This window comes from Podarcis melisellensis, assembly GCF_964234715.1.
Source record: "Podarcis melisellensis genome assembly, chromosome: 6".
In the NCBI taxonomy this organism is placed as follows: Eukaryota; Metazoa; Chordata; class Lepidosauria; order Squamata; family Lacertidae; genus Podarcis; species Podarcis melisellensis.
Genome location: NC_138538.1, coordinates 56,247,022 through 56,265,853, shown reverse-complemented (window position 1 = coordinate 56,265,853; position 18,832 = coordinate 56,247,022). Strand labels below are relative to the sequence as shown.

At 39.0% G+C, this 18,832-nt stretch overlaps 1 protein-coding gene across 5 annotated transcripts in view; it reads left to right on the top strand.

The window, feature by feature from the left end:
* The window catches only part of GLIS1 (GLIS family zinc finger 1), a 188,285-nt gene that overhangs the window by 78,739 nt on the left and 90,714 nt on the right, over positions 1-18,832 (top strand). For all 5 annotated transcript variants that reach the window (XM_081915274.1, XM_081915276.1, XM_081915275.1 and 2 more), the window contains 2 exons: positions 1,121-1,319; positions 9,378-10,470. In XM_081915274.1, the coding sequence (XP_081771400.1) occupies positions 1,121-1,319; positions 9,378-10,470 (1,292 nt within the window). The remainder of the gene's footprint in view (positions 1-1,120; positions 1,320-9,377; positions 10,471-18,832) is intronic.

Genomic DNA, 18,832 nt, shown 5'->3' with positions numbered 1-18,832 from the left:
TGTGATTTTTAAAAAGACATTTAGGGTCGCTGTATTTCTCATGCTCTGATAGTATAATGTTTTGAAACTGAAATGGATATGGCTATTAAAGCATTGCACATGGGCACACTTCCAGGACTTCTTGTATCCTTCAAGAGTAGCATGTTATCCAGTTGAACTGTCTAGCAGGCTACAATTCAAACTCTAGATTGCGTGTGGCAAAGAAATAGGAACCTATGATTTTGATGAGCATCTCGTTAGAAGCCAGCTCATATACACTATCCTATAATGAGTCAAACGTCAGGCAGCTGGCACATTAGAAGGAGTGTTTCTGAAGGCCATCTATTCTTATAGTTTGTGCAATGAAAATGGGTCAATGTTCAGGTGTAAAAGAAAATCAGTAAAAATGGAGGCTGCAATTTAGCACATAAGCGAGAGCTCTCAGTTCACACACATTTTAATTATTTCAGTTAAAGGCAGGAGGAGTGAAGCACAGTCATGTATGCTACTTTTTCAGTGTTGCATAAATAACATTACATTCTTATTTTCCTCATTTCACATTTTTTTAAAGATTAATGTGCTGCCCTTGTCTTACATAGTAGTTCTGCCAGGGATGGACCCACAAGATCTGAATTCATTCTTGTTTTGCAAACACTTGCCTCAGTATATTGCTTGGTAAAGACTTGGGTGGCTGAATAGAAGCAAAATGCAACCTGGACCGGCAGGAATTTGGTACCCAATATTTATGTTTCAGAAGAACATTTCAGGGCCTATGGTCAAAGTGCCACTTCCCATCCCCACTCAACCTACAAGACTTCCCCAAAATAAATAATAACTAAAAACAAAAACTGTTGTTTCACCTGCTCCCGTAGTAAAAGAAAATGTTCTTAGAAATATTATCATTTCTTCAGGTTTCAATATAAGGTGGTGGTAGGGAAAGCAACAATCAATGTCAGTGGTTAATTCCTTAGGAATTGGACCTTGATTACTTTGAAACTTTTTTTTATGCTCTCCTGATTTCTTGAGGCAGACTGCCAGTAGTAGGTGGATCATGCTGACGGGAACAAGTAAGATACAGCACCACTCTTGTTGAGGAGCTCATCATTATGTTTTTCTCTTCCTCCTCTCCTTTCTTTAACAGTGAATGGTGCCTACAATCATTGTAATTTGATATCTGAGAAGAATAACTTGATGGATGTGGAGATGACAAATAGCTTGGGGCCCGTGTGTAGACAGAACCTGCTCATCCACTCAGGAAGCTCGCTTACCCGAGACCACCCGTTGCCTTGTGAAAGACTCCTACATGTTAGTCAGCTGAACTTGTCTCGCTCAGACACAAGGTATCGTTTTCAATTTTGACTGCCTTATGTGCTCTTATCGTTTCAGAAGTTGTCACAGGTCTGTAAACTTCAACAGTTACACACTATGCTATTTTTTTTGCCAACTTGAGTTATTAATCTTTTTATTTATTAACTGTCTGTACTGCCCTTCATCCAAGGATCACAGGGTGGTTTACAATATACACAACATACATAATAAAATAACATTACAAAACATAACATTACAAAAATACATAACATAGTAACAAACAACAACAACACCCCCCTAGTTTAAAATGCCATAGATTGTTTAATTAGCTGAAGGCCTGGGAGAAAGTCCGTTTACCGTAACTCTGATGGTGGTGACATTTGCAGCTTTTCCCGGCCGAGAGTGGGACGCAGTAGCCCTGTGCAGCCCTCTGCTTTGGCCTTGGCTGGCCACAGGGGCTGGCGGATTGCCCGCCAATAATTAAAAAATAATAATGAGCCACTCAGGGGCCCAAAAGAGTGGGGATGCCCCACCTGTGGACCTGGCTAGGTCAGTCTTCAGTCTAGTTTGCCTGCAGGGCACAAAAGCAGGGTGTGCTGTTGTCTGTGCACAGTCCAGAATGGGCATCATGGGCATCAGCAGACAAGTGGAGATGAAGGAGAAGTTGTTGACATTCCTGGATCCATGGAGGTCGGAAAATAGCAAGGATCACCCACTCCACATCCTCCTCAGGGCTTGAGCAGTGGGGTTGTTTTTTTGTTTTTGTTTTTAAAGTTTCCCTCCCTCAGGTTTCAGTACCAACTTTGTTTCCTCCCATTTTCCTTTTCTTTTAGTCTGGTTTACTTTCACCCCGACAGGCAAATGCTTTAGAGCACCAGGAGTCTTGGAGGCTGTAGAACATTTCCTTCCCTCCCCCTACCCCTGTATTCTTCTACAGGAGGAATGTTTTTGCTTGGTGCCTAAATATAATGTAAGGAAGGCACTGAGCAAGCCTCCCAGGGGAGAGCATTCCACCTTGTACTTCAAGTACGCCCTTCTTTTGTGTTCCAGTTCTAAGAATCAAAGGGGGGGGGCAATAGTTTCCTCTTGGCTTCTTGAAATAGGCTTTATCCATTGCCACAATCTCTGATATGGTTTCCTGTAGTCAAAATGAGATCAAGATTTGCCATTCCAAGAGGTGGTTTGTTGCTCACCCCCTTTAGCCAAACATGCAGCATGAATAGCTAATGACTGGATAGTAAGTAAAGAAGAGGATTTTTGCTCAACAAACATGTGGATGAGACATTGGTCTCCTTTTCACCATCCTCTCCAATTACTTATTTCAAGGGTAGCCCTGCAGATGTTGTTGGACTACAACTTCCGTTGGTCCCAGCCGGCTTGGCCAATTGTTATGGATGATGTGGAGGGCACCTCAGTTATGGAGTGCATTCATTCCATGTTTGAGGCTTGATCCCATCTTCAGTAAATAATTTGTTGTAGATCCAAAGAAAATTCCTGGGTTCTGGACAAGCTGCTGACGCGAGTTTAGAATGAATCAGGGATCTGGCCTCAAGTACTAGAAAAAGGATGCTTTCAAGATACAACTTGAAGGAAGGTAGAAAATAATAAAACAATCCCCATAGCAGTATTTCCCATAAGAGGATATCATAAATTCCCATCTAGTTAACAGGACATTTGTATCTCTATCTCTCCCCCCCTTATAAAAAAAATCCTTTAAGACTTTTGTTCTTTTTTAAGGATAGAAAACTAAAAAACAACAACCATTTTTTATCCTACTTACATAAGGTAATATTATTGCAAAGTTTGAATCTGGTACCCTTCAAAGAAGATATCAATTGTTGAGAGAAACTTGCTGTGAATTTTTATTTTTTAAAGGTGATCCATCAGTTACTCTGCTTTTTCGCTGAACAATATTGACCTTTTTGAGAATCTTGAGGGGGGGGAAATACCCTTCAAAGTTGAAACTTTTATATGAGATACTTTAATTCATAAATGCTCCATGTCTAGAACCATCTTATTCAAATTTCCATATACATGGCATGAAGAAACAAGGGCTCTTAACTTATTCATGGCAATTTAGCTGCTTTTGATTTTGTTATATATGTTTGTTAACTCCATCTTGACCCTGTTATGAATCCACATGGTACTTACTGCTAACAATCTGGTTTTATTCTTTCACTGAATACAATTATGATGCAAAGATAATTGGGGTTGGAGCAAACAAAAGGAGGAAGAGAAGACCTTGCTTAGATCTTTTCAGGAGCTTTTTGAAAAATCCATAATGAGGAAATGACAGATGCCTGTATACAGGGGATCATAGTACTCCCTTACGAAATATGAACTCCTTACAACTCTATCTCAGGGAAGATTCCCAGAACAACACAGGATTATGTGCCATAGAACTTGAGAGAGCCGCTATTGTGATATAAAGCAGCAGGTGACTGGGGTAATTCCCTTTACTCCTAAAGCTTGGCTTGGGCTCTGTAGGCTTTGCCTTTTTCTCAGAAACTGGAAGAACGTAGAATGAATGCTAGTGTTTCTCAGGGGTTCCATGGTTTGTTTGTTTTCTTGCTTGCTTTTGGCACCACAGGTCCTGCATAATTTTATGTTTCTGTAGATGTATTAAGAACCCCTTGCTGTGATGTCATCCCACAATCTTGTGGTATTTTTTAAAGTTCACACACACACACCCCAACCAGCAATTAGCTTTGCAAATTTCTGACTGCTGATACTTCACTAAGCTTCAGCCTTTCTAAACCTGGTGAGTACCGTGGATAGGATTCCTCCAAATGCCATCACAGCTATTAAAAAGGAGCTTTCCTCCTACAGTGGCCAAATATTTAATATAGCCCATTATTTTGTCAGTGGATTCTCTGTTCACTGGTAACTAGGAGATCATATATGCATTTTTGCGGGGGGGCAGTAGTTTTGCAGTTTATTTTTCAGTGCCCAGCTTAATTTCTGATCCTCTCATCTTCATTCATACAGACACCCATGTGGATTCTAGATATTTTCTTAACTCAAATGACACTTTTGTGCAGTCCTACCACAGTCTCCCAGTGCTACACTCAGAGCATGACTTTGTAGGTAGGAACAGAACCACTGTAAAACAGTGCCCATGTTGCAATCTCCCCTCTATCCACCCCTTTCCTGCTTTATTCATGCTGATTTACTGTTGCAATCAACACTCAGTGACGTGGGTCTGCTGCCATCACATGTAGTTTTGCTGGTAGTTTGGACTTTGGAGTTCACAGGTACCTGCCAATATAGTGTGCAGCTTGAGTATCTACTTTTCCGATTTTGGTCTTGAGTCAAAAGCCATTTGTGGGGCAAAGGCTGTCCTTGTGTGCTACCATGCTTTCTTCATGTAGCACCATTTAAATGTTCAGTGTATAAGTTCTATGAAAATGAATCCAAGAGAAAGGTCCTGTCTGAGGTTAAAAACATAAGCATGTGGTGTCCATTATCCTTAACCTCCATTAAAGTTACAGTTTCACTAGGGTTTGAGACTACCGGGCAATAGAGGGGAAGCATTGTGATAACAGTATACTGGAAGCTTCCTTTGCTGTGGTCATTTTGGCCATTCCTGCTTCCCAGTCCATAAATAACAGAAAAGAGAATTTCTGTGGTTCTGTCTTTAATTCCTAGATTTGCAACCACAAAGAAAACCCCAATAAAAGCCTATAACACCTGTGCCATCAGCAAAAAAACATGTTGTAGACAACTGACTGTTGCAAATAAAATGTCCATTTAACCTAATATGCTAAAATCCTTTAGCTTCTTTCAGTCCTCCTTGACTTATTTAAGAGCTGTATTCCAGAGATAACCTCTTCTTCTTCTTCTTCTTCTTCTTCTTCTTCTTCTTCTTCTTCTTCTTCTTCTTCTTCTTCTTCTTCTCCTACCCACAAGTTCATCTCATGGCTTTGAAAGCTATGCAGTACATTTTCACTGCATAGAATAGATAAATGAGATACATATGTTTTGATAGAAAAATCCTAATCGTTTATTCACTGCAACTGGTCCTGATAAACAGCTAATATTGGCAATTTTTCAGATAACCCATTATTAGGCACAGAAAATAACGCTTTTGCTGGATTCAGTCATAAAAGCAGAAGAAGGAGCATGTTGCAGAAGCTGTGAAAATGTAGCAGAAAACTTTCAAAACTTGCAGTGGAGTGATCTAGAAAATTTATATATGTGTGTAAAAAGAAGAAAATTGAAAGAAGTTATGTTAGGAAGACTATCTTGTTTCTTTCAGTTATTATCTTAACTAGCAGAGCTGGAAATCTTTTAAGAAACGTCACATCACTTGCCTAGCCTCAGTGCCTGTGAGTGTATGAGCATGTGTATTATCTTTATAAATAGAAGCATCCTAAACAAGTGGGCCAAGCCATAATAAATGTCTCTTATGTATGACAGTTAAAAATATTGATAACAAGCTTAACTGCATGAGTCTAATTGACCCATAATGCCTTATTTCATCACAAATTGTAAAATCCAATTACAAATTAATTTGGAATAACCAGATACATTTTCTAGATGCCTGGAAGTTTTTCTAGGCTCCAAACTAAGCCCTGATCTTGCCTCTTGGCCTTCTCATAGATCTGTAAGCTTGAGAGCAATGGGCATAATTGCTAAGAGTGAGGATCTACAGGTCTCAGATGCCTCAGTGACAGGAATTGGACCATCCTAACCACTCCTTTCATACTCTTTCAAGAAATGGAGGCAGGAGCAGCCAGTGGGTCTATGGTCTTCCAAATGCAACACACCGCTGTCACCAAGAGGGGGATAGGAAAGGTAGCAGGATCTTAGTGTAGTGTAAGCACTGAGTCAGAGCCAATCCACTGCTTTTGCCACTGTGTTTGTGCTGTGCCTGCATTGCACCAAGCTCCCACTGTCTTGCCCCTCTCCCTCTCAGTAAGTGGCAGTGATGTGTCATGTTTGGAAGGAGTCATAAAAGCTATAGAAGTCATAGAGTGATAGAGTTGGAAGGGACCCAGAGGATCCTCTAGTCCAATCCTGCACACAGAGCAGTGTAGCCACACCTGTGCAGTGACACCTGCTGCTAATGAATGGAGGGAATGATCACAAGCACCTAGTCCATAACAGAATCATCTTAAAGGTGGACCCATCAAACTCCAGGAATATCTAACATCAATCCAATCCTGTTTAGGATTGGACTTGGGAATCTGAAATGGGTCTGATGTTTACCTCCAGGATCCAGCAAGACATATCTAGTTTACCAAAGACAGATTAACTTAAGCAGCACTCTTAACTATAGTAATTACAGTTGTTAAGATTTATAGAAATGCTTTAAAATAGTTCCATTTGTTCATTCTTATTCAGCTTCTAGCGGTTTAAATAAAATCTGCTTAGCTCTATTATCTAGAATAGGGTTTGCCAACATCTTCAGAATTAAAATAATTATATTGTCAATGGACGATTTTTTTTTGAAAACTATAGGTGCCTAACTTCAGAAATTTTGCTCACAAATAGGACAACTTTTATATCTTGTAACAGATTTAGATACTGTGAAAATGCAGGGTTTTCTTGCATAGAAAACAGGAATCATTGTAAAGCTATGAGTAAACTGTGTTGGTTGTTCCAAATGAATGTCAGGTAAAGATTTTATACCACATCATTTTTCATTTTACTGGTGTGCCTCATATTTTATAGACAATCTGTTAAGATGTGTTAATAAATGTGTATTTACTATTTTACCTGTAAAAACCAGGTGTGTTGGTTATTATCAGATGAAGTGTAAAAGATTAAGATATTATAAACAATAAGTCATAGACATTATTTGAAATAGAATTTCTACAAGTCATCATGGTAGAGATGAAAGGCTTGAAAGTGGAGTTTCAATGGAAAGAGAGGGAAGTTTCCAGTGCGATTAAAAATCCTAAGCCTAGCTCTGATGGTTCAGAAGATACTGGATAGTAAACCTGCCACAAAGAAATGACTAAATCTTGCCAAACCAGCATTCCAGACAAATGTGATTTTATGAGAAGTCAACATTTTCTGAGTTATTTTTAATGTGACATTTTGGAGTCACTGGGATGCGTTAGAAAGGTGGTATGCAGGTTGGGTAGAACTATTTTTAAAAATAAATTCATTCCATCCCATGCATCTGATACTTACTATATAGCTCTTTCTCATAGAACACTATGCAGGAGAACCAACTAAGTGGCGGGATACATACTTAGCTTGCTTACCCTTGGGCAAAGCCAAAACAAGTGGCATAGGGTGGGAGGGAGGGAAAATCCAACACCAAATGAACTTCTGGTTCCAGGCATGCCCTACTATGTGGACCAGAAGCAAGAGTATGGCTTGCAGTCTCCACTCTGGTCCGACCCTGATGCCACACCTCCTGACCTGCCTGAGATTGGTGGAATTGAGGGCGGTTCCCATCAGCCTGCACAACCAGTGGAGGGGGGAGTGACGTCTTCCCCTGAGTCTGCAGAACAGAGGAGACTGGTGTTGCTGCTGCTCACCGCCATTGAAGACAGCAAGCGGCCATTCCATTCTCTTTCTTAAAAAACCCATTAGTTTTAGTTATTCTGTCTTTACAATCACATTTAGTTTGTTGCTCATTCAATACTGTTGCATCTGTTTCTGGAACTGTCAATTGTACTAGTTGCCCATTGCTGTCTACAGGAGACCAGACTGCTAGGAAAAGCAAAAGCATTCTTTGAGAGTCTTTTGCCCTTTGAAACTATGGGCATTCGTTTTGGAAAGAATGAAAAATTAACTACGTAGTTAATTTTTTTCAGTTGTCCCAAACAAATGCGCACCTCTACAAAGCATATATCATTGACATTAAAAATGCAATTGTAAATTGTTCTATCCCCTCCTCAGCAAAGCTACTGCCCCCTTATTTTGTAGGAATCGGCTACTGAGCTGTTAACAACAGAAACTGTGAAAACACATGAGTAAAGTGATTAGCAAAACAGGCTTAGTAAGCCATCTCTAGGACTCATTAGTCTCATTCTTCTAAAGGGAAGAGTTGAATTCTGTCCTGTATGTCATCATTCTATACATGCAGCAGAATGAAGTGGGAAAGTCCAGAGTTGGTAGAATGGACTCCACTACATCATACTACACTTAAAAGACCATATTTTAAATGCTCCTCCTCCTCCTCCTCCTCCTCCTCCTCCTTCTTCCTTGCTTCAAATAGCAACAGAAAAGGCTGGTCCCTGTGTAATTGTTGGTTGGTGTTACTTGCAGCAAGTTTTTAAAAAATGTGCAGCCTGAAGTCCATTCCATCTCCCATCTCAGGATTCTACCACCTGCTTTTACTACATCCGTACACCAAACCAACCGCATTAGATAAATTATCTCACTGTTCAAGTTCGGATTCCAATGTGGAGTAGATTATAAATCATTGTTCAGTGGGAAGGATGTACATTTTCCATCTGGAAATAACATATTTCAAGGCAAATATCTTCAAAGTATTCAGGTAGATGCAGTCGAAATAAAATTAATTAATTAAATAAATCCATAAATAAAAATTTAAAAAATTGTATATCTGAAAGAAGTGTGCATGCACGCGAAAGCTTATACCCAGAACAAACTTAGTTGGTCTCTAAGTCTAAGGTGCTACTGGACAATTTTTAAATTTTTTTTTTAATCTTGAAAGTATGTTATTTTCATTTTTCTGGACAGACATGCGAGCAAAATCCACAACCGTCTTGATTCATTGTGTTTAAACTTATACACACACACACACACACACACACACAACTAGTGTGTGTGTGCGGGGGGGTTGAATTAGAAATAATTAATGCTCTAATACATTTTGTCTGCAGTGCCCACTGAATAAGATATGTAGAGGTTATTGAGGTGCTGCCATTTTGAAAACAGCTGTAACAGTACTTTGCTCTGTATGTGTGAAACCAACACTCTACGAGATGCTACTGCTTTTCTAGAGAAAGCAGCTAAATAATTTTCAAATGCAATTATTATAAGATGATGTACACAGAAAGATGAACTCTGTTGTCCCTTGCTAAGGAGTTTAATAAACATTGCATCTTGAATGAAATGCTACAATTCTCTGCCACTTAGTGATGATAAATGAAACTGTGTTTCAGGCCTCCCACATTTCAAGAATCAACAGATTCTACGACTCTGTGCATGAATGGAAGCCACACTACTCAGCATATAAAACAGGAGTGCCGGAGCGATTACAAGGGCCTTTCTGAGGTTTCCACACATAGAGGGATTACCGAAGGAATGGAACTGAGAAGCTCAGGCAGCTTTCATCCTGAAATAGACCTAATGAACAATGGCCTTACAAATTCACTTTCATCATACTTGTTTAATAATGAACATAGCTCCTCCCTGGGCTCATTGTCACTCAGCAGCCCTCAGCATCCTAGCAGGCACCAGGCAAGCAACCTGAAGAAGAGATGCATCTCCATGTTGCCGTCTTCCGCTGATGGGATAGATATTACAACTATCATCCGCACGTCACAAACGTCACTGGTTACCTGCGTGAATGGACTGCGGACTAATTCAGCTGGCGTTTCCCCTTCTCCCGGAGAGATCGCTCTCCACAGTACACAGAAAGCCTCTCATCCCCAGTCTTGTTCCCAACCTGGGAACCATTGTCATCTTCCTTCCCCTTCGGTATGCCTTGTACCAGTTTCCACTGAAATTGTCCGAGGTGACTGTGATCATTCGCAAATGCAGCAAACAGGAGAAAATGCAAGCCTCTGTCTTATAATGAACAGTGCTAGTGTTCCTCATCAAGACACTTCACATAGCAGTCAGAAGTTGAATTTTTTAAAACAAGAACCACTTGATGAATATTCTTCCACCTCAGATCTTTTTCAGCATAACCAAGAGCTGCCTCCACCTTATCATTTGCACCAGCAGCGAAGCCAAACTCAAGGGACGCTGTCTCATTTACATGCTTCCATGTCTCCAAAGACAAACGAATGCGATGAGCAAGAGACCAGCAATGGCAAGCAGGCCTGTCGGTGGATTGACTGTAGTGCTGCCTATGATCAACAAGATGAACTGGTCCGGCACATAGAAAAAACACACATTGATCAAAGGAAAGGAGAGGACTTTACTTGCTTCTGGACAGGCTGTGTCCGTCGGTATAAACCTTTCAATGCTCGTTATAAACTGCTGATTCACATGAGGGTTCATTCCGGAGAAAAACCAAACAAGTGCATGGTAAGTCTGGAATATATTTATTTGACTAGAAACATGCTAATGTCTCTGGACTTCTTCCTCCTCTTAAAAATCCTCTTCCAGCATTATCAGGGTGCTTTGCCTGTAACTTATTTCCAAGCAGGATTTGACTAAAAACATACACTCTGAGTTCTTTGCACTCTTCCTTCCTTCACAATATCATTCCAGCACAGTAATGTTTTCTGGCAGTTTGGTCTGTAATGCTTCCAAGATGATTCCGTGTTGTGAGGGGCACGGAATATATACATATTGGGGTGGGGAAAGTGTCTGAGATATAAATGTTGTAATGTCAAAGAATAATATTTTGTTGCCCTCTGCAAAAGCTTGACTCCTAATACAGTTGTGTATTTTTGAAATGGCCATTGGAACATTAATATGATGATCAAAGCAGCCTGCAGCAATTTGACATGAAGGAAGGGTCATTGTGCCTCTGGTGACATTTAAATCAAACATGAAGTACATTTAATGAAAATTATTTTCATTCTGCCTTTTGAACAGTATTCCAACTGAGCAGAAGCCTTTATAATTATAGATGGCAGAAAAGGAAGGGAATCCTAGTAGTAGTAGTAGTAATTATTATTATCATTCACAATTGCAGTTGAGCATGTCATAAAACTTTTAGGATGGCTTTCATTTAACTTTCAAAAGAAGAGTTTTGAAATAAAGCTGTTTTCTTCTGATCAGGCAGATCTAAGCCACATTATAATTCCAAAGAGAGCATCTTGGAACAGTGTTGTTTCTGCCTGTGTTATCGCAATAATGTGGGCAATTAAAATAAAAGCTAATGACTTGCAGTTGGCTTTCCACATGCTGAAAGCAGCAATAATATGAAACCCTGAATAGAATAGATAACAACAAGGAAAGATTGGTCAGAACTTCCAAACCCAGCAGTGAAATATGAAACTTTTGTTTGCAACCCCAAATGTATTGCTTACAAAGGAATAACCACACCAGCAGATTGGGTTGCCTCATCAAAACATCAGCAAGTAGAAGCACTTTGGAGATTTGGTGCGGGGGGTGGGATGGGGGAGAGGTTTCAGTGGAGTACAGTGGAGATGTGCTCTGAAAAAATGAACACTCGCTACATACTATGGCTTTGATATTCTGGAATGGCAATCATTCCCTTTAAACTAAGATGTCCTTTTATATTAAAAAAGAGCCAGAAGACTTTAGAGCAAGCATTGGGGAATATTGGAGCTATTACCAAGCACAGTCATAGGGTAAGGAATAATAACATAGGTCTAGTTATACTTCCTTATGATGGTGATACATTCCTCATACATCACAGTCATAAGCATATCTAGGTATACATGAATGGTTGTCTGAGGAAGTTAAACAATATAGTGAAATACTAGATAGTCTGCTCTAGTTTCTTCTATGCATAGGCCATAGGGCATCCACTATGTCCCATATTATGCTTTCTGTCTTTCTCTATAATTTCTATGGTTTTACTTTATTTAATCTCAATACTCTGTTCAATTTATTATTTAATATTTTGAAATATCAAGACAACAAAGAATCTGCTTTATAGTACTTCTTATCCTCCTTATCTGAAACTATATTATGTATATATTATGGCACCCTTTAAATCTTTCCATTAAGCTAAAATGGTAAATAATGGTGTCTCTGTTTGTGTATTCATGACCAGACATCTAAAAACAATTAAATAGTATTCAATTAGTATTGAATAGTATTAAATTAGCTTTCCTAAAAAAGCACATTGTTTTCTAGATACTAATTGTGAACAGATAAGATTTACCCCTAAGTTAGTTTATTGAAAAAAAATCACTAGTTAACATGCCAATTAGAACAGATAATTTTTGTAGTAATAGAGGGAAGCATCATGTAGAAATTTAAACCTTCAGTTTGCATCTTCTAAGGACACATTGTGCTGTGTTGGTGTTAGAAATTTGAAACTATGAAAATATCTGGATTACTCAGCAGAGTTGGCTATATAATTTTGTAAGTTGTTTTTAAAAAGGTGGTTAAAACCAATGTACTGGCTTCACTTTTCTCTTTGTCTCTTTTATAAAAGTTTGTTTTAAAATTAGAAAAGCTTGGTTAGTTGCTTTTTTTATAGTGATGAAAGATGTGGTGTAGAAATCTAGATTTACTCGACAGCAAGAAATACCCTCTCCGCATTTTCTTTGAAGTGTGTGTTTGACAGCTATTTTACGGAGTATAGCAGTTTTCTAATGTTACCTTCCCAGTTAGCATTTCACACAAACCAGCTGTTGTAATTCAGGGTAAGGAAAACTGTGAGATTCCTGTCTTTATGTTGCTGTGTTAATCTGTATTAAATAATGAGCAACACTGGAAGAATATTGAGTTGCAAATAGGCCATGAAATAGTTGCATACGCTTTAAATAATTAATCTATTTTTCATGTATAACAGAAGACTTTCAGTACTGGTGAGCAATATTTCGAATGTGCTTTTGTGAGCCAGTCAGAATGAAAGAACCTAGCATAACAAAACCAGTTGTGATGCCCGGGCAGACTGTTAATAACTGTTTAATAACTGTGAGTAAAGGAAAAGAGAGTTAAATTTTTGAAGTAAAAAATGCATCTTTAGGATTATGACTCTGAAGGGACTGTTAAAATGTATATTTCTCGCCAACGGTTTTAAAATGTTAGAAGGTTAAGATCTTAAGGAAACATATCTTTAAAATCATTGCTGTACTAGGACTATATGCATTTGTGCTTTTTGCGGCAATATTACTGTAAAAAATGTGTTATCTTTGGGAAAAGTTAATAACGATGAGTTCAAAGTATGAATTATTTTGTGCACATTGATGCCCTGCGTAAATTTAGAAACAATTAGCAGATTGTTTCTAAAGCCAAGATCAGTAACAACAACCAGGGATCATTGTTGGGTGGTTGCCGTGGCCCTGTACTTCTCCCTACCCCCCGCCCCCCCCGTAAGTGATTCCTTTTTCTCTTGATGTCTTTCCAAAGCACATTTTTATTTTCTTTGATTATGGGTATCTTTCCAGTCTGTTCAGCAAAATTTGTTGGCTAAATATGCATTGAACGTGTTCACAGGCGGCTGGCAACAAGTAGCTCCCTGTCTAGATGCATAAAAGCTCCTGTCCATGTAAAATTATTAATTTCTTATGACAGGCTTTGCTACTATGTACTGTAATAGACAAAGGAATTTTGGAATTCAGGCTACTTGAGAACAGGAAATACATGAGACGTTTTGATTGAAAAGTAAATGGTCCACTAAAATGGCAGTTAATCCTTTTATTATCTTTCCAACAGCAGTTTCCACAATACTTTCATGAGGTAAGCTTCCTTTCAGTCCAACTGTAACACTCATCATTACAGCTGGTTTAAATTTAGCCAGTGTGCTCTTTTCTCAGCAGCAGACAGAGAAAAAGTAAAGTACTATCTTCTGTAAAGGAATTACTGATATATATTTTTTGGGTGGGGGCAGGTTCATTTTTGCATTTGGTTCCAAAATCTTTATGAGTCCTTTTGTATTATCTGCTAGAATATTCTAATTAATTGATTCCTTTTCTACGTTGTGTCCTTCATTTGCATGTGGGTATACACTTTCTCCTGGTCTTCTTCTCTTTTTATTCTTTGGGCTGTGTAAGTAGTCTGAAGGAAACTACCTAATCTCCTTGCAATATCCTGTTATGTTTCATACTTAACTTGTGTTATTTTAGTTTTATTAAATTTGGTGCTCATCTGCATTATGATCAGAAATATATCCAACAAAAATAATGATGCAATGCCTCTAAGACTTGAACTTTTGAAGATTAATTTCAAGCTTTTGTAGATTTGGTGTCCCAGACAATTGGCATTTTGATTGTCTGAGAGCAAAAAATTATCCAACTTAAATATTTTCAGTTTAAAGCCTCACCGCCCAAGATTTATCATATCATCTTTTACTTTCACCACCATTTTGATTAACAATTAATAGTGATCCCAATCTTGTACAATAATCTTTACATGTTTGCAAATGTAAATATGTTATTTCCACCAGAAGAGGTGTTGGGGTGGGGCTAGTGAGGTATAATTTATTATATTATATTATATTATATTATATTATATTATATTATATTATATTATAATTAATAAAACACAACTTCCAGTAAGGTTAATGAAGTGTTGAAGAATATGTTTAAGTTGCAGAATTTTCTTATTTTAAACCGAGTATCTATGTTTAAAAAATTTCACAAGGATGACAGCTGTCTAATTAATGATTCATGAATATATAAATTTCCAGAGTGGTAGCTGTGTTATTTTATTGTCACAAAAATAACAAAAGTGCCTTGTGAATCCTTAAAAACTAAAAATATATGGCATAAGCTTTTGTGGACCAGGGTTCCCTTCATCAGGTGCATGAAGAGTTATCTAGAGTTGCTGATATATACATACATGCACCTTGTTCTGGTGTGGTAGTGGTGGTGGTGTTCATGTATGGTAATTGTAAATGGTGACATTAGAGGGGAATAAAACATGGAAAGCACAGGCAGCGACCATTACATTATTAACAACAATGTGTCATGAAATATAGTGTAGGTAGTATTCACCTATACTGCTTTATGCTCGTTTTTCCTTTACCTAAATGAAGGCAAGACACCTTGCTTCACTGAGGTTCTTTCAGTATTTGCCTAGCTGAGTAGGAGCTGGTTTTGAAAAAGTGGGCTCTGCACTCGTAGAACCATTTGGCCGGGAACGCTGGCATGGGTCTTTCCCACAGAATTGATGGCCTTCAACATGTTTCTGATTCATGGCTTGTTGATGCCCTGGTTGACCTATGGAATGCAGAGATTAGTTTCATGGTTGACATTACGGCTCCTAGGTGTTCTCTTTTAGTTTGCAAAGTCTGCATTGAAACTCCTCTGGCCAGAGCTGAGGGATGAAAGAGTTTGATAGATTAGATCATAAGTGGCAAAAGACTTGATGTAAATGCTACCAAACACAGGCTAGAACTTATTGCTGAATCTATTTTGTGATGGTGATAATGGCAAAGAGGCATACTCTTTTGCCACTGCTGTATCCTTTGTTGTTTATGGTCCATTGCAACTACGCCCCCATACTGATGTAAAGGAAACTTTGGGAGACTGCTGTAACATGTTTGCTGTGAGCATCAAAAGGAATGCTAAGCATACCCTTTTCTATGTGGATGCCACAGTTGGCACAAGATAGTCCAGTGAGGAGTCAGGAGCACCATATAGTCTTCTTTTGTGGGATGGGCTTCATTTGTTGCAACCTGAGAATGGGGACAAGATGCTTGAAGGATTTTGACCCCCTTTTCAACTCTATCCTTGCCCTCTCAGGCTTTTTACTTCTAGCAGTAAGGGGTTGGCTGACTAAGTCCAAGGGGGTAATTCCAGCCATCTTTAAAGAGGTTAGTCCTAATTGTTGTTAAGGAGGTAGTTGCAGGACATTTCTAGAAGCTCTCTGAGGACACTGCTTGGATTTATTTCAGTTTGGTTTCAGAAACTCTTAGTCAGCTTAATGCAAGTGTGGGAAACCTCCAGATGTTGCTTAACTACAACTCACAACATCCCTGGCCATAGGCCATGCTTGCTGGGGCTTATGGGAGCTGTAGTTCAGCAACATTGGGAGGGCTAAAGATTTCTGTCACCTGACCTAATGAATAATGTGTACTGGGAAAGGTTAAGAGGGAACCCTGCTTCTTCTAGATCTCTTTTTGGTGGTTGATACTATTGAACATGGTATTATTCTGTATAAGCTTTTTGGCATAGGTGTTTTGCTTGTTCCATTTCTAACCTGCAGGACTGATCCCAGGTAGTTGTGGTGGAAGACTACAGTTTAATTCTGTGGCACTGATGCTGCAAAATCCCACAAGCATCTCTCTTGTTCCCCAGGCTGTTTAACATCTGTTTATTGAATATTGGATTGTGTACATGTGTGATTCTATAGAGATTTGTTTTTGTGAATTGTATCTTGACTTGATCAACATGAAGTAACTTATTGAAAAAAATTAATGATTTTTAAAAAAATCTAACAGTTGAAATAATTATAAATAATAGTAATCATATACTTTTTGTAAAGAACTGTACCGCAAGCTTGAATTATTAGACTTACTCAGCAAAGTGGTCCAGACTCTCTGTGTTGTTTTATTCTTCCTATGTGTAGAGATAGCATGTCCACAAAGAAGTTCCTGTGTCCTGATACCATGCAACTTGCTTTGCTAAATAACTTATATTGGCCTTTGTTTTGAAATTGCACCCAAGGCATTTAAAAATGGGAAATGGAAAAAGCATGTTCTCATAATCCAGCTCAGTAAAGTTTGCACAACTTGCTCTTTGTTTCATCATCCCAACAATAAATCTTTCATTTGTGTCAGCTGAGAGTGCCTACTAAGTCTGCAAGTGATTACTTCTATGAATTGTGTTGGTACCTTTGCAGTATATGAGTGAACGATAAAATGGGGAGTTGATCAAGACTCTTTTATGGTCTGGCAGGAAGCCTCTAACAAAACAGTCCTGATGCATGGAGTTTCATCCAAGTGTTTCTAATCTCTTACTCCGTTAACCTCTGTGTGCAGGTTAAACAAGTTAAAATTATTCCTTTACACTGTGAAAATTAATGTTATCTGATCAGAAATGGTTTTGAACATCCTTCAGAGGGCAAGTTGACACAGTAAAAAAAATTAGACTTGTGCATTGTCTGTTGAACCTTGAGAACAGAATTCCAATATTGTGACTGAAGTGAGGGAAGGTAAGTCATTTTCACCCTCATTTTCATCACTCACAGAGAGAGGCCAGCAGTGATTGAAGCCCACCATATCCAGGATCCCCAACACTATCTCAAGACATTTTGCTGCCATGCATTAAAAGCCAACTGGACTGGTAGTGTTTTTTTTCCTTCAGCATTGGTGATAGGATGGTGCACTCTACTTCACCTAAGGCTGCAGACAAGCTTTGGGTATGCAGAGCAGACCACATGGCACACACACCTCTGTTCTTTTAGCAAGTTACTGCTGCTTGCTCACTGCTTTTCTTGGTACCTGCCTGCTGCTCACTCAAATATTGCAATGTAGTAGTGTCAGCATGCATCATGTGAGCAGAGCAACATGCATGTACACATGATGCATGTTGGAATGGATGGCTTGGGCTGGATTCTTCTTTGCCTGCTCTCTCAGTCAGGGGCCTTTCCACACAGAATTGTTTGAGACATGTTGAGAGGGGGACTTGGCCAGACAGCCCAGAAAAGTAAGCATTGCCACCAAGGTGCCTGCTCAAAGGGAAGAGAACAGGAGAGGGACTTAAGAAGAATGGCTGGAGGAACTTAAGAAGAGCCTTGCTCCAAAATGATCATGGGGATGGAGTAACACCCCTATGGGAAAAGGTTGCAGCATTTGGGACTTTTTAGTTTAGAGAAATAGTGAGTGGGAAGTGACATAATAGAAGTTTATAAAATTATGCATAGCACAGAGATAACGGTTAGATTTTTTTGTTTTGTTCCACTCATAGAACGCATAGACATCCAGTGCAGTTGAAAGTTGGAAGACTCAGGACAAATAAAAGAAAGTACTTATTTGCACAGTACATAAACTATGAAACTTGCTCTCACTCGAGGCAATGGTAACCACCAGCCTGGCTGGCTTTAAAAGAGGAGTAAACAAATTCACTGAGATTATCAATGAGCCCTAATGGCTCCGCTCTATCTTCACAGTCAGAGGTCATAATGCTTCTGAATACTAATTGCTGGCGACCCCAGGCAAGGAGAGGGCTCTTGTGGTGGGGTCCTGTTTGCAGGTTTGGCACAGGTATCTGGGTGGCCACTGTGAGAACAGGATACTGGACTATCATTGACCTGATCCAGCAGACTGTTCTTGCATTGTTATGATGGTTAAGCTTACTCATGAGTCTTTTGCCAATTACCTTGCCAAAACTTTTTTGAAAGTCCAAGTATGCTATGTTAACTGGATCACCTCTACCTATATGCTTGTTGACACTCTCAAAGATTTGTGAGGGACTTGCCCTATCAGAAGCCACGCTGGCTTTGTTTCAGCCCTTATTGTTCTGTGTGCTTGGTTAGTTTATCTTTAACAATACTTTCTACCAGTTTCCCCAGAACCAAGATTAATTTCTACCAGTTTCCCCAGCCAGTTTAATTTCTACCAGTTTCCCCAGAACCAACATTAATTAATTTCTACCAGTTTCCCCAGAACCAACCAGCCAGTAATTTCCAGGACCATCCTCATCCCGTATGGTGTTACGTTGACCATCTTCCAATCTTTATGTATGGAGGCTGCTCTTAGGGACAAATTACTCTTTTTGTTAGAAGACCAGCAATTTCACATTTGAATTATTTGAGTACTCTCCAGTGGATGCCATCGAGGCCCAGTGTTCTGTCA